The sequence below is a fragment of the Pieris brassicae genome, chromosome 12 (genome assembly GCF_905147105.1).
Source record: "Pieris brassicae chromosome 12, ilPieBrab1.1, whole genome shotgun sequence".
NCBI lineage: Eukaryota > Metazoa > Arthropoda > Insecta > Lepidoptera > Pieridae > Pieris > Pieris brassicae.
The window spans coordinates 7,245,478-7,263,126 of record NC_059676.1 but is presented as its reverse complement, the minus strand read 5'-3'; the positions used below and the strand labels follow the sequence as shown (position 1 = coordinate 7,263,126).

The following is a 17,649-nucleotide window of genomic DNA, read 5'->3' as shown; positions in this document are numbered from 1 at the left end:
GAGTCGAAAGATTACTTTAATATTGATTACCTATAAGTTTTAAAAGTAGTCATGATAGCTTACTTCAATTTACAATAATGAAATGAAATATTATTATCCACCATTGAATAGTCGTTAATTTATAGATTAAGCAACATTGACAAACCATTTGTATTAACAATATAGAACTAATTTGACTTTGATGTTATTAAATTATAATGACAGTGGAAGTTGACACTAATGCCATTGCCTTAATATAATTGATTTTAAAATAATGCACTATTTAGAAAGGAGGTGTATTTAATATAAACAAAATGGCCCTTGATTTTGTTTATTGCCTTGACTAACTTAAAAGATATCTAGGTATTTCAATAAAATGTGAAATTTGGAAGTTGGAAACAAATACAAGTAGGGTAACACTATTTGATTTTTGACGTTTTGTCAATTGTCAGTATTCATAAAGCACAAAAATGGCGACTTCCGTAATGATGGCTGCTTTGTAAAATCATGGCTGACAACATATGCATGTTCCTGATTTTATGAAAACGGAAAACCTTCAGAAACTAAATTGAAATCAAAAGTCTGTGATCAAAAGACTTGTAGCAGGTACTTCCATACTATAAGCAATTTTTAACTTTCAGTAATAATTTAAATTAATGAAATTTCAACTAACCATTTTTAAGAGTTAAGCTAAGCAAAATTAAATGTAAACTGCATTTATTTCTGATTTTCTGCCTTCTAGAGAAGTAAAAGATCACAATGTTATCTGAGAGGTAATTTTTTTGTATTTTCTTCGTTTTATTTATATATTAAATTAGTGTATATTACATAATGGTTAATTGTTGTTGTAAATTGTATAACTTAATAGTTAATTGCATTGTATGTAAAACATTTTTGCGTAACAATGTTTTATACTATACTATATTATTTTTACCATAACTTTTATTCGCTGGTTACAAAATTAATTTTAATATGTCAATTATTTTAAACAATTCAAATAATATGAAGAAATCATAACACCTTATATGCTTTCCTAATTTAAAATATTCATGTTTTAATGTACATAGCATTCAAATACTTATATTACAACATATTCTTCTAGGAGTGCAGATGGCCAAAAATTGCTATATATGCAACAAGCAAGATGGGGGTGTCGAGAAAACGAAAGTTAACATATTCGACACAAAGGTAATAACTACTAAAATAGAGAAAAATTTAAAATTTTCCAAACAATGTAGTTCTATTAGTTACTTACTATTATAAGGGTCAAGTTTGTTAGTTTGATGAATGAGCCAATCTTATATTTATTTTATTTTATCTTGGGAAGTACTGGTTGAAATAAAGAAAAAGTATAACTTGCCCTATCAGAATGCAGGTGAAACTGGACTTATTTTTAACTCTTCAGTAATTTTTAAAATTCTATGAAACACTAATAATTTTACAGACTCCAATATCAGATAAAAAGGTATCAGAACTATTATATGATATATCAGGAATTGTAGTGCGAGAAAAATGCAAAGAGCAAAATAATTTGTGTGCAAAATGTTATAAGAAAATCCTGGAATATGATTACCTACTGGCTAGGTAAGTGAAATAAACCAATTGATTATAAATCAATTGTAAGATAGAGAACTTCTCTTAAATTAAAATGTGTTTTTTTTTAATTTAAGAGAAGGTTTAGGAATATTTATACCAGTATTATTTGTGCTTTACATTAGACTTGTTTGGCTGTCTAATTATTTTAATTACTTTGCTTTAAAATAGTTTACTTAATTGACTAACTATTCCCAAGTTACATGAAATATAAAAATTAACTATTTTATATTTTTAGACTAAATGAAATGAAAACTGAAACTACAAATAATATAAATCGTTCAGAAGACATTCGATTGAAAGAAGATGAAATAAAGCTAGAGATACAAAGTGATACAATAAAAAAAGAAACATCATTTGAAAGGGATTTGAAGAAGAAAGTTCCATTAGTGGTTCCTGCTTCAAAATTAAAACCTCTTCCTCCTGGTTTTAATTTAAAATTGAGCAAATATTTGACTAAAACAAGTCCGGTTAAAACAGTATGTGTATTGTATTTATTTGGTATTCCTATAGCTATTTCATGATAATTTTTTTGAAAAAACATGCAGAATAATACTGATTTGGCAAGAGATGTTGTGTTAAAGTCCATAAGGTTACGGGCCTAGGTTTTATTAACATAACATCATTTAATGATTATTTAAAGACTGATAAATTTAGTATTGTCATGGTTTGAAATCAATAAAATAATCATAAACACAATACATATGTGTAAATAATATTTGTTTCCCAGGAAAAATTAACAACTGAAGTACAAGTGCAAAATAAAACGACAGAAAATATGGCTTATAAAGTACCACTTATTCTACCTAATCAGTTAACAACATTGTTAAATAAAAAACAACTGAGCTTTAATGATTTTGTTGTTGTCAAAGAAACAGATGAAGACAATAACGATGATCGCCCTATGGAGATTGATGAAGGTAAACAAATATATATGTAGTGGCCAGATCGTAAAATTGATCATGGAAGCACAGCTAAAATAGATTTCAAATAATTATCATGAATGCTCAGTCAAACATTTATCTGTGCCATAATTTGTATTCCTTTAAGCTTTTGCTACACTAGTGCAAAGGACTAACAACTCATGCAATTATAAATGCCAGCCATAACATATGACGCTAACCTATCCATTATTTTTCACTATAATAATTACCTTTATTAACTTATTACATTTTCATAATAAATGAGATAAAAGAAAGTGATAATTTTATTCTTACAGATGCAGTAATAATGGAAACCGAAAATGGTATAATCAGTGTTATGTCCCATCAGAAGTTTTTGTATGGCAATTCTGAGTTAGCACTAGTGATGCCTCACGGAGATGTCTTGGATCATCATCATGATGATGGCCAGGGTAATATTTTTATAAATAGTATTTATCCTTTGTTTTTTTTAAATAGGTTAATTTCTATTCTGAAATATGTATATTACATATTTATTAATTACATTGATTTTAATGAGATAGAATCTTTTTAAACTTTCATAATTTCAACAAAGTAATGTATACTTTATATATATGCAATAAATCATAATATATATATATTATATTGTTATAATTAAAACATTTTCAATTGAACTTTCTGATCTACATTAATCAGTATCATAATAAGCAACCTAATTAATTAAATCACATTCTAAGATTAATATTTTATAATGACCATATATGTAATATGTTTTTCCAGATTCGAACTCTGATCATATTGAGTTGCAAGTTTCGGGTGATGAAGAAACAGCCAAGGCTATAATAGCAGCAACTAATGAACAAGGTAGACATTAGTATTGTCTTTGGTTAAGATAGCTTTTACACATTAAGAAAAACACTTTTTGAACGGATTAAAGCCAGGTTAAACTAAACGTAACGCTAAACTAAAGTACGCGAAACGTCAGAAAAAAAAATAGAATTATGTAAATAACTATAATTTTTATTAATAATACATAGCTTTAATCCGTTCAAAAAGTGTTTTTCTTAAGGTAGACATTACATTAAATATTAATGTTATAAAGCTGAACAGTTTGTTTCTTTTAATCTCAGAAAATATTTTGGGTCAAATTTAAAAAGTGTGTAGTTCATTTATAGAAAAAGGCTTTTAGGTATGATGGTGTATCCATGTAACTGCCCTCTTTTAACGACGAAATCGATTGGCTTTGTTAGGTTTAGCATTACTCCCACTCTCAATAACGACAACAATTCAGGAATAAAATACTTTTTAAGTTGCTAAAATTAGTAAAAACTGCACATTATCGTAGCCTTATCTAAACAAATTGTGAATGTTTTTGACCATGACTAATAAATAGGGGTCATGGTTTATCTATACGTTTTTCTTCTCCCCATTTAACGATACCTCTCTATAATGCCATAAAATGCACAGTTTCTTCGGTGTTTCTCTTTTTTATGTAATAGAAGGCAAGCTCAAAAAAAGTCAAAAGGTAAAAATCATTTATTCATATAGGTAACACTTATGAACGTCAATAAAAAAGAAATTGCTTGCAGGATGCTTACCTGTTCAGTGATACTGCGCCCATGGACACACATTATCAGAAGGCTCGCAAGTGCGTTCCTGATAGTTTTCGTCATATTAAATATATTTTTGGTTAAAATTGCATTTTAGGTGGAACATTTATAAAGGTAGGAAGCGGTGAGATGTATGAGGTGAAGTCAGTCGAAAGTAAGATTAATGACGTGAGCCAATCGACGGAAGATATTTTGAGGGTGAGATTTGATTTTATACTTATCCTTGAAAAATATGTTATTTATATGTTTCTTTATGCTTATTAATAACACCTCTTTCAGCTGGACGAGAACATGGTGGAAGTGGACGGTGATAAATTCAAATGTCTATTTTGTGAGAGGATCAATAAAAATGGTTAGTAATATAAAAAAAAAACTCGACCGTTGCTTAAATAGAATTATTTTTTACATACGACGCAAGACCAAGCTATAACTTGCCCTTTCACACTTTCACGACGTATTGTTTTTTCAGTGAATGCGGAGCCAGTGACAGGCGATGCAGAATGGATGATGCTCCATTTAAAGACTGTACACTCGGCTCGTTTGTACTTATGTAATTGTGGCGCTATTATACGAAAAAGGGTGGATTTTAGCGCACATATAGGTACGATATAGGGCAGTGTTGGCCCAGTGGCCCAGTGTGCGACTCTCATCCCTGAGGTCGTAGGTTCAATCCCCGGCTGTGCACCAATGGACTTTCTTTCTATGTGCGCATTTAACAATAGCTTGAACGGTGAAGGAAACCGGCTTGCCTTAGACCCAAAAAGTCGACGGCGTGCGTCAGGCACAGAAGGCCGATCACCTACTTGCCTATTCAATTTACAAACGATCATGAAACAGGTAGAGAAATCTGAGGCCCAGACCTAAAAGGTCATTGATTTATTTTTTTATAGGTACGATATATAGAATATTATTTTAATATCAACGAGTAATTTATGTTTCCTTTATCAGAAGTATGATTTGATATGAATAAGTTTATAAATAAAAACGAATCGCAAAATATGCCGCTATGCTGAAAACTCAAAAACGGCTGGACCAAATCGATTTTTTTTAATTTGAGTATGAGGAATATTCTTACGGAGGAAAATAAAAAAAATATTTTTTTAGTACTTAGAACTTTTTTTAACAAAACGTTCCAGTGATGTAGCTACTAAAAAGCTAGGCTAAGTAAAAAAAATGTGATGTGAAGATCGTGGAGGCAGCTAGAATCCAGTGAATAAAAATATACTCGAAATCAATATATATAATAATTCGTTTGTTTTTCAGAACAACACGCGAATTCGAATAGTGTCATAAGCCCAGAAACTGCGGAGAAACTGAGCAAACTTCATGAATGTGGAATTTGTAAGAAGAAATTCAGGTATATTTCAAAATAGCAATATTTGTGACCCATTAAAAATGACGGTATTTTACGAAATTATCAAAAATCACTTTCCTTTAAACCACATTTCAGTTCTCGTCTCGTCCTATCCGGTCACATGAACTCTCACACGGGCGAGCGTCCGTACACGTGCGACATATGCGATCGTTCCTTTGCATCGCGGTATACGCGTCAAGCGCATATGAAGACGCATACTGTAAGTATTTGTATATTTTCTTTTCTTTATACAATGCCCATGGACACTTACTATAACTATATATGTGTGATTTTGTCACACTTAACACTTAGTATTGACTCTAAATATATGTCAGAAAATTTCGTTGCGTTATTTTATTTTTATTATTAATCGTAACTTGCTGAGGCCGCACCTTATGACTGTATATCTTCTTTATTATAATTAAGAAGTCATGTGAAACATGGTGTAATGGTTGCAGCTCCTTACAAACGTGTAAAACAAAAAAACTGGGCGATTAAAAAGAGTGGTGGAGAGGTTATTGCCAGTCCTTCTCTTTCGTTCTACGCCCTTGATTCGAGTACTGGCAGTAAATGTAAAATTAAAAGCATTTATTATGTATTTCTTTTTTGACTTTTATCTCCGTGGCCTATATAACTGGGATTCTTAGTACCTATGTTGTATGTGCGACGGCGAAGGCATAGGTTATACCATGGGCAAGAACCTGTCTATTGCACAGATCCCCGTCATCCAGGACGTGGCGACTACTGAATGCTGTCTCCGACACTCGATATATTTATATGTTGGCAGAGTGAATTCACAGTAGCGATATTGTGTAAATTGTGTGTTTAATATTACAAACGTATTTTATTATATCTTTAATTATTTAATGTTTCTCGACATTATCGTATTGGCATAGTCTGTAAGGATAATGTATGTATTTCTGTTTTAAATAAATAAATATTGTCAGGACCGCCCGCGTCCTTACATATGCAAACAATGCGGGAAGGCATTTTTGACGCCCCACAATCTACAGCATCATGAAAAGATACATTCCGGTACTAAGGACTTTGTTTGTAAATGTTGTGGTGAGTTTTTTTTATGTATTTAGTTGATAAATTAATTCATGCGATAATATATTATATAATTGGTAGTTAACTAAATGCAATTAGTAATTATTACGGGCGTCATATTGTGACCTGCGTGTTTTCAGATATAGATTCTTCTTATATATATGCTAAAAACCTAATGTTTTGCATATCTATTATCATTGTATACTTAAATTTTTGGCGGCGGGACGTGACGACTCCATTGGCCACTGGTGAAATAACCTGTGACAGAGGTTATTTCACCAGCGCAATCAGTCAAGACCTTCCTAGGGGGAATGCCATGCTGTTGCCTCCTGGCTTCAGTCAAACGGGCAGGCACGAGGTTCGCCTTCTTGTACTCGCGTTTCGTGCGGTGAGAAAGATTCCCGGAGCCCCCCCCCCCCCCCCCTCTACAAGAAATATGAAGGTGCAGAAGAATCAAAATCTACCCCAGGGGGGTATCACACGCGCTTGCGGTGGAGAATCCCCCTCTGGGCGTCCACCACCGGGAGCGTTTTCTAAGGCAGTTTTTGCCACACACCACCACTATGTAGAACCAGCTACCCACTGAAGTATTTCCGAACCAATTCGACTTAGGGTCCTTCAAGAAAAGAGCGTACCAATTCTTGGAAGGCCGGCAACGCACTTGCGAGCCTTCTGGCGGTGTGAGTGTCCATGGGCGGCGGTGTCGCTTCACATCAGGTGAGCCTCTTGCCCGTTTGCCTGCTGTTTTAAAAAAAACATTAAAAAAAAATCAGTTTTACAATAAAAAATAAAAAACTATCGAAAAATTCTCATCTATTTTATTTCTGTTTAAAGAAAAAGGTATAATTTTGTTCCTAAAATTTACTGGACATTTGAAAATAGCTATTTAGAATATACTGATTCCTAACGGACACTATTACGAACCGGACGTAAGTCAACTGTCAAGTCGATTCTGGATGGCTTTAGAATATATACTGAAGTGTGAAGTTTGACATATTTGACCGTGGTTAAAACGAGATCGAATCAGACCATAATTTTTCCAGCTTCGTCTGAATAATGCTTTATGAATGCAGGTAAAGCATTCGGGTCCCAACATAACCTTGAAGTGCACGGCGTGATACACACCGGAGTTAAGCCGTTCGTGTGTACAGTCTGCGACAAAGGTTTTGCCCGTCGCGCTGAAGTCAAGGATCATATGAGAATACATACAGGTGAGTACTAAAAATCCTAAATTGAAATTGCTTTAAACAAAATTTAAATAACATTCTGACGAACAAATGCTTATAATTAGCGGTGTAGTATTATTGGTTGAAAAATATAAATTCAAGATACCGGCAAACTTCTTGAGCTTTGAACAAGGGAGTGGGGGAAAGTTTGCGCATTGTACTCAGGGCGGGACACAAACGTCAACTGATTTACCAATCACGCGATCCACACGTCACTCGATCCGACCCCCACCCCTCAATATAAAATAGGGATGACGACCGGATGACCATAAAGGGTATTCGTTGCAGCCCATGGGCACCCAATTTGTGCATTGCAGTCTTTTGATTTAATAACGTTTTTTATCGGTTAAATCAAAATTCATATCAGCCTCCTGTTTTCGTTTCCTCACGATATTTTCCTTAACTTAAGCGAGTGTTACGTGCGCATTTAGACAGGATGTCCAATGTTGCATAGCCGGGGTTCGAACCTATAACCATCAGGGAATTATATTGTACAAGTACTCTTATTACCGAATACTCGTGGTCTAGGGTTCGGTTTCCAACAAAATAATTCAGTTTTTATTCGCATTGATAATAAATTACATATTATTCTAAAACACGCTTATTTTTTGCATTATAGGAGAGAGACCATTTGAATGCGAAACGTGTGGAGCGCGTTTCTCCCAGAGATCGAATCTACACTCTCATAGAAGGGCGACCCATCTTCAAGACAAGCGGCACGAATGTCCACATTGCCCCAAGCGATTCAAACGACGACGGTATGTGTAATGTTATTTTAAATTTGTGTTTAGCCATCTATTTTAATGCTAACCAACATACACAGACTACATTATTTTTACCTTTTTTTTACAATATTTCTGACTCGGAAAAAACTAGTTGGGAGTACATATTTCAAGTACATAATTTATTTTCGTAACGGCATTATATGACAGTTAAATGTAAAAACAATTTTACCAGAGACTAACCCTGATAATGAAATGGTATAAAATGTAACCTGTAGTCTTATCCTGTAATAAAAAATGTATTGAAACGAAACATAATTTCCAATGGTTAGGCTAATGCGCGAGAAATTGTATGAAACGGAATTTAAATTTAAATTTAAATTATTTTTTAACACTTCGTTACACTACAATATATAAAAAATTGAACATAATTAAATCAAAAGAAGGGCAACTGGCGGCCTTATCGCTTTCGAGCAATCTCTTACACGCAACCACTGTGAGTAAAGAAAAATGTATTAAATTACATAAGATAGGCATGTAGTGCAAAAATACATGTTATACACAGTTAAGACAAAACTAAACAGAAACAAAAAAAAGTAAACTAAAAATATTATACATCTGTTTTAACTGGTATAATTAATCGTATAGTAACAGTTAAACAAATGTTTTGGATCACATTTGTCATATGTTCCAAGTTTAATATTAAGCATGACAGGTGCTTTACTAAACAAATTCAATTTTAGATTATTAGAATACCACATAAAGTCCACTCACACGGGCGAGCGTCCGTTGCAGTGCAGCGTGTGTGACGCTACCTTTATATATCCCGAACATCACAAGAAGCATATGCGTATTCATACTGGAGAAAAACCTTTTGTATGCGAGGTACGTAAAAATTACTTACGCTACGTAATATTTTAATAATAACTATAAATAATATCTATTAGTATTTTCTTTTATTTACATAACTTTTACACATTTAAAGAAAACACTTTGTTAACGGATTAAAGCTATGTATTAATATAAACTTATAATTATTTTACATAAAAAAAATTCCGACGTTTCGCGTGCTTAACAGCGTGCGTGGTCACGGTGACTGAAGGCAAAAGGTGTTGAATGTCAAAAGTATCATAGCTGTAGAGAAAGTTGTGTTATCTGTATTTATTTCCCCGGAGTTGGTATCGACTAAAAGATGACGGGTTTTTGCAGAAATTACTCACCGTGTCCTCAATATTATTGCATATTATTGGATCCCAGGTGTTTGATAATTTTAGGCCGTCTTCTCTATTGAAATTGGGATGTTTTTATTATTATGGCTTTGCGTACGAATCTTGGGAAGAATCTTTTTCTTTCGCAAGTACTATCGGTTGGTCAAATATCTATTAATTGAATCGACCGACTGATAAGTATATATCGAGAAACCCTTTATAAGTTAGATATAACTAATTGTTTTTTAACGTCTAATAGTTGTCTGTATGTAATTTTTATTCCGGTTACCAAATAACAATCAAAATGTTTCACTGTACATTCTTTTATAGGTCTAAGGTTCAAATTTCGCCAAAAATCCATAAATAACATTGCGATTATACATAGAAAAAAAATCACAATTATCTGTTATATTAAATATATAAATACTGAACTGATTTTTCTAAATTTTTAACGGGATTATATACAATATTGATAACTAATCGAAGACGATAAATAGACGAATCAGTTATTGTTATTTATTTCATTATTAAAAAGCTGCCCCCGTGTTCTTTTCGCCTTAATATCATGATTTACATATTATAAAAAAAATTCTTTACTACCCTATAGAGACTATATATTCCGAAATAAAAGTACTAAATAAATGTAAATAATTAAAATATAGTTTCCCAATTTTAAAAGTAAAAAAAAGTCCTCAGTGTAAGAAATAAAAAAAAACTCGAATTGGTCCAGTAATCTTCGTTTTGCGCTAAGCAATATAGTCTAGCTAAATAAAAAGACTTAAAGTTGAGAAGAATAAACAAAACAAGAAATGTTGACATCGTAAAAAAACAAAACTGACCGATGAACTTATACACGCTCTAAGGCTTAAATGGAAATGGGTAGGTCATATTGCCAGAGCGCGAGATAAAAGATGGAGTCTAGAGATAACAAAATGGACTGGACCTCCTGGAAAGAGATGTATAGGACGACAAAAGCAAAGATGGACAGATGACATTATAGAACTAGCGGGGAAAAACTGGATGAATGTTGCTCCAGACAAAGAGAAATGGAAAAATATGGAGGAGGCTTTTACCCTAAAAGGGGCCATACAAAAACTAGACTACTAAAAAAGACCACTAACTTAATTTTTTTTTAAACTTATACTAACACAACTAATACTAATATTAAGGAATGTAAACTAACCACGTCTTGTATGGATTAATTAATAAAGCTTTAATAATAAAAATAAATATACATTGCTTAAATATTTCTGTATTAATACAGATGTAATTTTTACAGGTGTGCGGTAAGGGGTTCAATTCCCGGGACAACAGAAACGTACATAGGTTCACACATAGTGACCGGAAACCGTACGAATGTGTACTATGCGGTGCCGGGTATATGAGAAAAAATCAGCTTTACCAACACATGAATATTACGGTAAGTCATGGTAGTTAAACCGTTGTCGCATCGGTCGGGACTTTGATGGGGTTCATCGACGTTAAGAGGGCGAACTTTGGCTAACTAATCTTTGTATAAAACTTACAACTTTTTTTGTAGAACCAGAGGCAAATAACTAGAAGCCTTACCTAATGTTAAGTACGGCAGCCCATGGACACTCAATGCCAGTAGGCTCGCAAATGCGTTGCCGGCCTTTTATGAATACTTTAGAATTTACTCTTCTACACTTATGTTTCATGACTAAAATGTTCTTTTAATAATCATTCTTTTAATTCACGGGAAAAATCTTCTACTTACAAATACCTACAGCTCCATATTAAGAAAAACTCGTTACATAATTGTTAATTTTTGTATTAGAATCAATGTCGTCACTTTCGTTATTTAATTTTAGATGTAAATCTATTGTATTATTGTATTTGTATAATCTTGTGAATTGATTGGGAACGTTAAATATTTTTTTCATAATAAACAGATTCCTGGTAGTTTTTAACAAACTTAGATGTATGAAGACTTACATGTGTTTTTACATAGACCGGTAGTGCACCCACTAAAATGGGAGTCCATCCGGTAACTGTCCTTTATGGGCATCCCGTAGTAGATTAGATTTGGCCTACTTGCTCTCATTCCTGAAGTCGTAGGTTCGATCCCGGCTCTGCACCAATAGACAGTGCAGGAAAACATCATGAGTAAACCGGCTTGTCATAGACCCAAAAAGTCGATGGCATGCGTCAGGCACAGAAGGCTGATCACCTACTTGCCTATTCGATTAACAAATTATCATGAAACAGATAATTGAGGCCCAGACCTCAAAAAATTGTTGGGCCATTGATTTCATATAAAATCCTATATTTAAAAAAATCTTGAGTATATAAATAATGGTAGATCTTGATTTCAGGGACATCTATCGGAGTCCATAGTTGTGAACCAACCGAGAGTCACACAGATCGAAGATGAGGTACTTTTTTATTTTAATTCTCTGTTTTACAAATACATATAGTATATATAATAAAATGTAAATGGAGCCTTGTTGTATGTACAAAAAAACATAAGCGATTTTAAAACAAATTGTGACTTTCACCAGTATAATATTTGAAATTCTCACTAAATAAATTCAAAGTCCTCGTTGAGCGTACATTAATCAATAAAGCTTTTTATAAATTTGACGAATTCTTAAATGATCCCAATCCTTGGGATTGATTTGCTCCAGTTCAAACAATTTGTGTGACTCAAAACTTAGCGATTAAAAAGAGTGGCGGAAAGTTTCTTGCCAGTTCTTCTTGCCCGCTCTACGCCCATGACTTGCGAAGTGGTATTAAATTTACAATTAATTTAACTTCTTTTCTGACGTTCATAAGTGTTCTTCTTTACCTATATGAATAAAGTTATTTTTAGTTTGAGTATATCAAAAACATTTTTTCAGGAATCAAAAATCCAGTCGGTTATCATAAGCGGGGACGGTAAAGATAGTAAAATACTGGAGACGGTAAGTTTCATAATAAATAGGACATATATATTATATATAATAGTAGATTTCATTTATTTACGGCCTGGCTGTAATGATTGTTTAGCTATGGTGACATAAAGTCTGTCCCTTGACGTAAAGCAGAAATTAGTACAAAATAAGGCTTTTGATGTAACGTCGAGGTATAGCGACTGTTTTTAATGAATCTTGTAAAATTCTCAAAAACTATTAAAAATTGCGATCGCTGAGCTTTCTAATCTTTTATTTATAATCACATAGATTGTTCGCAAACTTGAAGACCTTTTGTTTATAGATATTGACTACGTACACGTGAACGTACTCGATTACGTACCTAGCGAATGGGTACGTTTCGGAGTTAAATTTATGGTTCAACTCAGATGTATGTCTATCTCTTTACCTTTCCCTGTAACGATGTTCGGTTATAACGACTACATTAGAGTTGTCCCTTCATCGTCATTATTCCTTAAATACGTTATACAGACAAACTATTATAACGACATCGAAGCGACTCGTATTTGGTCGTAACAGCCGATGACGTTGTTATTTAGTCACATACTTGGTACATACTTGTTCGATATAACTGGTATGTTGTTCTAAACGATATCGTCGTTAACGATTTTGACTGTATATATATTTATGAAATTTATCACATAAGCCTAAATAGATCATGAAACTTGGATTCAGTCAATAAACGTAAAATCTAAAAAATCTTCTAATTTCAGGTGTACGAAAGTGATTTACAAGCTTTAGCCGCGGACGCCGATAAAGTTGGTAAGTTATCGTTTGCTTATAAGGTAATTGTAATTTAAAAATTTAACGAAAACGATGTTTCAGTAGTGACGCAAACCGCAACTCCAAGCCAATACATCTTAGCTACAGGTATGTTCAAATTATATTTAAACAAATAATCATCAAAAACTCACAAAACACTGCTAGACGCCATACACGAAACGCGAAAACGAAGTTATTCCGGCCGCTAAGGTATAGAACTTCTCGAACTTAGCCACTGGGGCAAGGTCCCTTTGGGTCGGAGGAAGAGCACACTATACTTCCTCTATATATTCTTTATGGATGTCGTGGCCGCATAGTAAATGGCTTCATGAAATGGTTATAGTTAGGTACTTTATATATCCATTTGTTATGGGTTTTTAACATTAAATAAAACAAATTAGCACATATTAGGATGTTTATAAAAGGAACCTCAAACAACTAAACTAAAAATACAAAACCTAAATATATTGAACTAAATCTTATCATTAACTTAATTAAATAAATGTTGGCGCCAGGAGGATTTTGGTTTATTCTACCAAACCTATTAAATGTGGTAACGTTTACCACATAAACAAATTTGTTCATTTATCATTAATATGTCTTTAAAGTGTTGAAAACACGGCAATCACCGCCCATGCCTCTCGTTTTTTCTCCCTACCCTCATCCTACATACATACATACCTACATACATTGATTCGGTTCTGTAACAATAAAAATCTTTGGTTGGGAATCGCCTCGCCATCTGTCAATTCCAGTGTACCGTATGTTGGTTTATTAATTTTTAATATAATGTGGGTTACATATTTGGCTTTGAAAATAATGTCATTAATTCTAAAGCATTTGTATTCTTTGTATTATCTCTTCGTGTAAATGTTTCCCTATAAGTGCTTGTCATAAAAACAAACAAACAAAGTGTATTTTAGACATAGACTCAGACATAACATTTATTACCAACAAAACGTTGTGGTCATAAAAATATATTGTCCTAGATTTTTAAACTGGAAGAATGTCTTATTGCTTATCTTTCATCGTAATTTAAAAAAAATGATTTTTTTTCCATTTCCACAATTCATAAATACTAATTGCCTATTGGTATTTATGAATTGTAGAAACTAATATTTGGCATTGGCACTGTGTTTAATATAGTATAAAGCCTTTTTCTATATATTGATAATAAAAATTCAAATCAGTATCAGTCAATCAACTGTTTTATGTATATTATATGTGTATATATTACAATTACAGGAACTAAAGCAATGGACGAGATACAAGAATGTGAAACTGTGGACGAGGATTGTACATTTATTTCTATAGGTATGTTCTTTCAAATGACTAAAATCCCTATTCTTAAGCGTATCTCGCCTTGATCTCTGACAAAAATGTCCAACCTCATACAGAAAATATAAAATATCTATTGAGGATTATTTTAACAAAATTTTTCAAATGTTTAATTTCAGAAAACCTAGAACAAGCAGCTCAGATCGACGGAACCGTCTTGGAAAACCTCACATCTGATCAACTTGAACAAGCTCATGTGAGTGACTCAATTATGAAATTAATTAATAATTTTAATCTGCTTTTTTATTTGATTTATTTATTTTAACAAAGGTTTAATAATGTTTTATTAATAACTAGCTGACCCGGCAAACGTCGTTTTTCCATGTATATTTTTCCCAGGAAACATTTTTTTTAGTTCATCATAAAAATAGGGGTTGATCGTAGAGGGGTGACAATTAAGGTTTATATGTTTTTAATTTGCATAAAAATAAAAAATGTCTAAAAAAATTTTTTTTGGTGGTGGACACCCCTTATCACTTAGGGGTTTGAAAGATAGATAGTAGCCGATTACTGAATATGCATAAAAAAAATTATAAACATCAGTCTAGCCGTTTCGGAGGAGTATGGGAACAAACACGATACGAGAATTTTATATACATTTAACTTTTAATCTATAAGGAAAAGATGGATATTTTAAATCATTTATATCAGATTCCTCAAATACTTGTAAATGTAACTAACCCAAAAAATTTACTATAATATATGTCGAAGTTTTATATCAATTTTTTTTTTCAGTTACTAGGCGACGGTAATAACACGCTACGTTTAATTCAAATACAACTTGCCGACGGGGGTTGTGGGTGGGTTGCGGTCAGTCAGTAGATACAATTGTTCAAGAGAAGTTAACAACGAGATTTTTCATGTGAAGTTTATTGACGTCACTTGTCAAACGTCAACTGACAAAAGGAATCGCGTAGATACAGCGACTTAACAGATACAGAATAAAACAAACTAATAATTGAGTCCAGTTTGCATTTAGTATGATTCGTTAGACGTGAGCGCAGTATTGTTATTATTGTGAATGTGTTTAATCAAATTAATGAATAAAATATCCAACGTCTATGCAATAACAAAAGAATCAAATGACTCAGAAACAAAATTACGAATTTTGAAGAGAATTCTTCAATCACTCATACTGTTATGTTTATATGTCTAATAAGTATAGGACCGCATAAATGTCGTAGCCCAATTATTACTGTATATACCAATTTATTGAATCTTGATCTTTATTCTTAAAATAAGGTTAAAGAAAAATTTAATTCCCGATCGAAAAGTTAAACATGACTGTTTCAGTCGTGCCGTTAAACATTTATGAAAAAGCATTATGCATATAATAGAAATTCGAAACAGCCGGTCATATGTTTAACTCCAGTTTTTGGAGTTTTAGGACTATTCTAACGATATTTTCTGAGCCTATTACTATAAAATTAACGGTTTCATCACATGATAAGCTTCATTTCGTATCATATTGGTCCACGCCTGTGTACCTGATCTGGCCTGTTTGGGAAATAAATATCAGGCCCTGTAGACAAGTTTGCTCCAATTGATGCCAATTTCTTCATTGGCTGTTAAGTTAGTGCTAATCTGTGGAAATGATTTCATTTTCAGTAGTCATAAATTGTAGAACTAAAGTGTACAGACTAGATGTAATGTACATAAATTCTTCTTAGTCAATTATATACTGTGTAGTGTAACTACTAAAAATCTAATTGTTCGGATATCTACGTTCAGTTCCTATAGGTGCGCTGTATGCTTTATTCTACGAGAAATGTATTTATAGTTCAAGTGCTGCACTGATATCGGATATCAGAAATATTAGTACGCCCGTATTCAAATGCGTATAATGTAACGTATAAGTCACAATCTTGTCTAGAGCACTAATGAAAACTTCATTAAAAAGTTTATCATCGCTTAAAATAAAAATAAATCAATGGCGCAACAACCTTTTTTAGGTCTGGGCCTCAGATTTCTGTATCTGTTCCATGATCATTTGTTAATCGAATAGGCAAGTCGGTGGTCAGCCTTCTGTGCCTGACGCACGCCGTCGACTTTTTTGGGTCTAAGACAAGCCGGTTTTCTTCACCGTTCGAGCCAATGTTAAATGAGCACATAATAAGAAAGTCCATTGATGCACAGCCGGGGATCGAACCTACGATCTTAGAGATACTAGTCGTTCGCTGAAGCCACGAGGCCAACACGACTCCTTATGCACCGCTGCTTATCATCTCTCGTGTTAGAAATATTACACAACAAAATTAATGTATTTTTCACGATGATGTTCCGTAAACACTTGTAATCGTGGAACGGATATATTTATGCGCCTCTTTTCTATACAGTTTTATAAAGCAGGTGCCAGACCAATTGAACTACAGAGGCATCGGTATGAGAATGTTAACTTTCGTCACGTTTCAGAATGTTTTAGCAAACACATTTAAATGAAATGTAATGTAAATATACCTACTATATGTACTTGTTATGTAAATACTGAAAATCAAATCAATAAATGTTTCTTTACATGCGTTTGTTTGCTATTTATATTGTTTCCCCACTTCTACAAAATTGTTGGTAATGTAAATGAATATTTAAACGATCATAGTGCTTGTATATGAATTGTTCCAGTATAAAAGACGCGACTGAATCTTTTCTGAATTATCTGCTGCATTTCCAGACTCTGGGGCGATCGTCAACATCCACGACTGTTTAATGTAAAGTGGGAACACTTCGTAGATCTGACCGCGTTCGTAAAACACCGGTATTTTTAAAAGATTATGTTTTAAATTAGTGCGGGAGAATGATGTAAACTTCTTTCTTGAAAGTATCAGCCATAACTTGATGACATTGTCAATCTGTTTTGTTAGGGTCTGTTTCAATGTATCTAATGTAACCAAAACATATTTTAATGTGTTAATTTTAGCTTATTAAAACCTTATATTCATGAAAGGTTTTCTCTTACTTCTTAGGTAACTCGATGG

General features: G+C 32.9%; 1 protein-coding gene across 4 annotated transcripts; it reads left to right on the top strand.

The window, feature by feature from the left end:
• The first annotated feature begins 450 nt into the window (after positions 1–450).
• On the top strand, positions 451–15,997 carry LOC123717403 (zinc finger protein 888-like). Of its 4 annotated transcripts, XM_045673383.1 has the most exons (25): positions 466–585; positions 722–752; positions 1,082–1,167; positions 1,424–1,563; positions 1,811–2,051; positions 2,303–2,492; positions 2,792–2,926; positions 3,255–3,338; positions 4,182–4,282; positions 4,364–4,436; positions 4,554–4,685; positions 5,348–5,441; positions 5,535–5,658; positions 6,386–6,503; positions 7,562–7,699; positions 8,334–8,472; positions 9,180–9,321; positions 10,924–11,064; positions 11,981–12,040; positions 12,506–12,568; positions 13,291–13,339; positions 13,403–13,447; positions 14,585–14,653; positions 14,797–14,873; positions 15,413–15,997. In XM_045673383.1, the coding sequence occupies exons 3-25, from the start codon at positions 1,090–1,092 to the stop codon at positions 15,497–15,499; spliced, it is 2,520 nt and encodes an 839-aa protein (XP_045529339.1). In that variant the 5' UTR covers positions 466–585; positions 722–752; positions 1,082–1,089; the 3' UTR covers positions 15,500–15,997. The 4 variants fall into 4 exon arrangements, with proteins under 4 accessions (XP_045529340.1, XP_045529339.1, XP_045529341.1 ...); XM_045673384.1 differs by lacking the exon at positions 722–752 and having other exon boundaries at positions 451–585; XM_045673385.1 differs by lacking the exon at positions 466–585 and having other exon boundaries at positions 595–752; positions 13,406–13,447.
• The last annotated feature ends 1,652 nt before the right edge of the window (positions 15,998–17,649 follow it).

Coding starts and splice junctions, on each gene's coding strand:
- LOC123717403 (XM_045673384.1), top strand. CDS start 1,090: ATGGCCAAAAATTGCTATATATGCAACAAGCAAGATGGGGGTGTCGAG. Junction 3,339..4,181: donor AGCAGCAACTAATGAACAAG/GTAGACATTAGT, acceptor ATTGCATTTTAG/GTGGAACATTTATAAAGGTA. Junction 9,322..10,923: donor AAAAACCTTTTGTATGCGAG/GTACGTAAAAAT, acceptor TAATTTTTACAG/GTGTGCGGTAAGGGGTTCAA.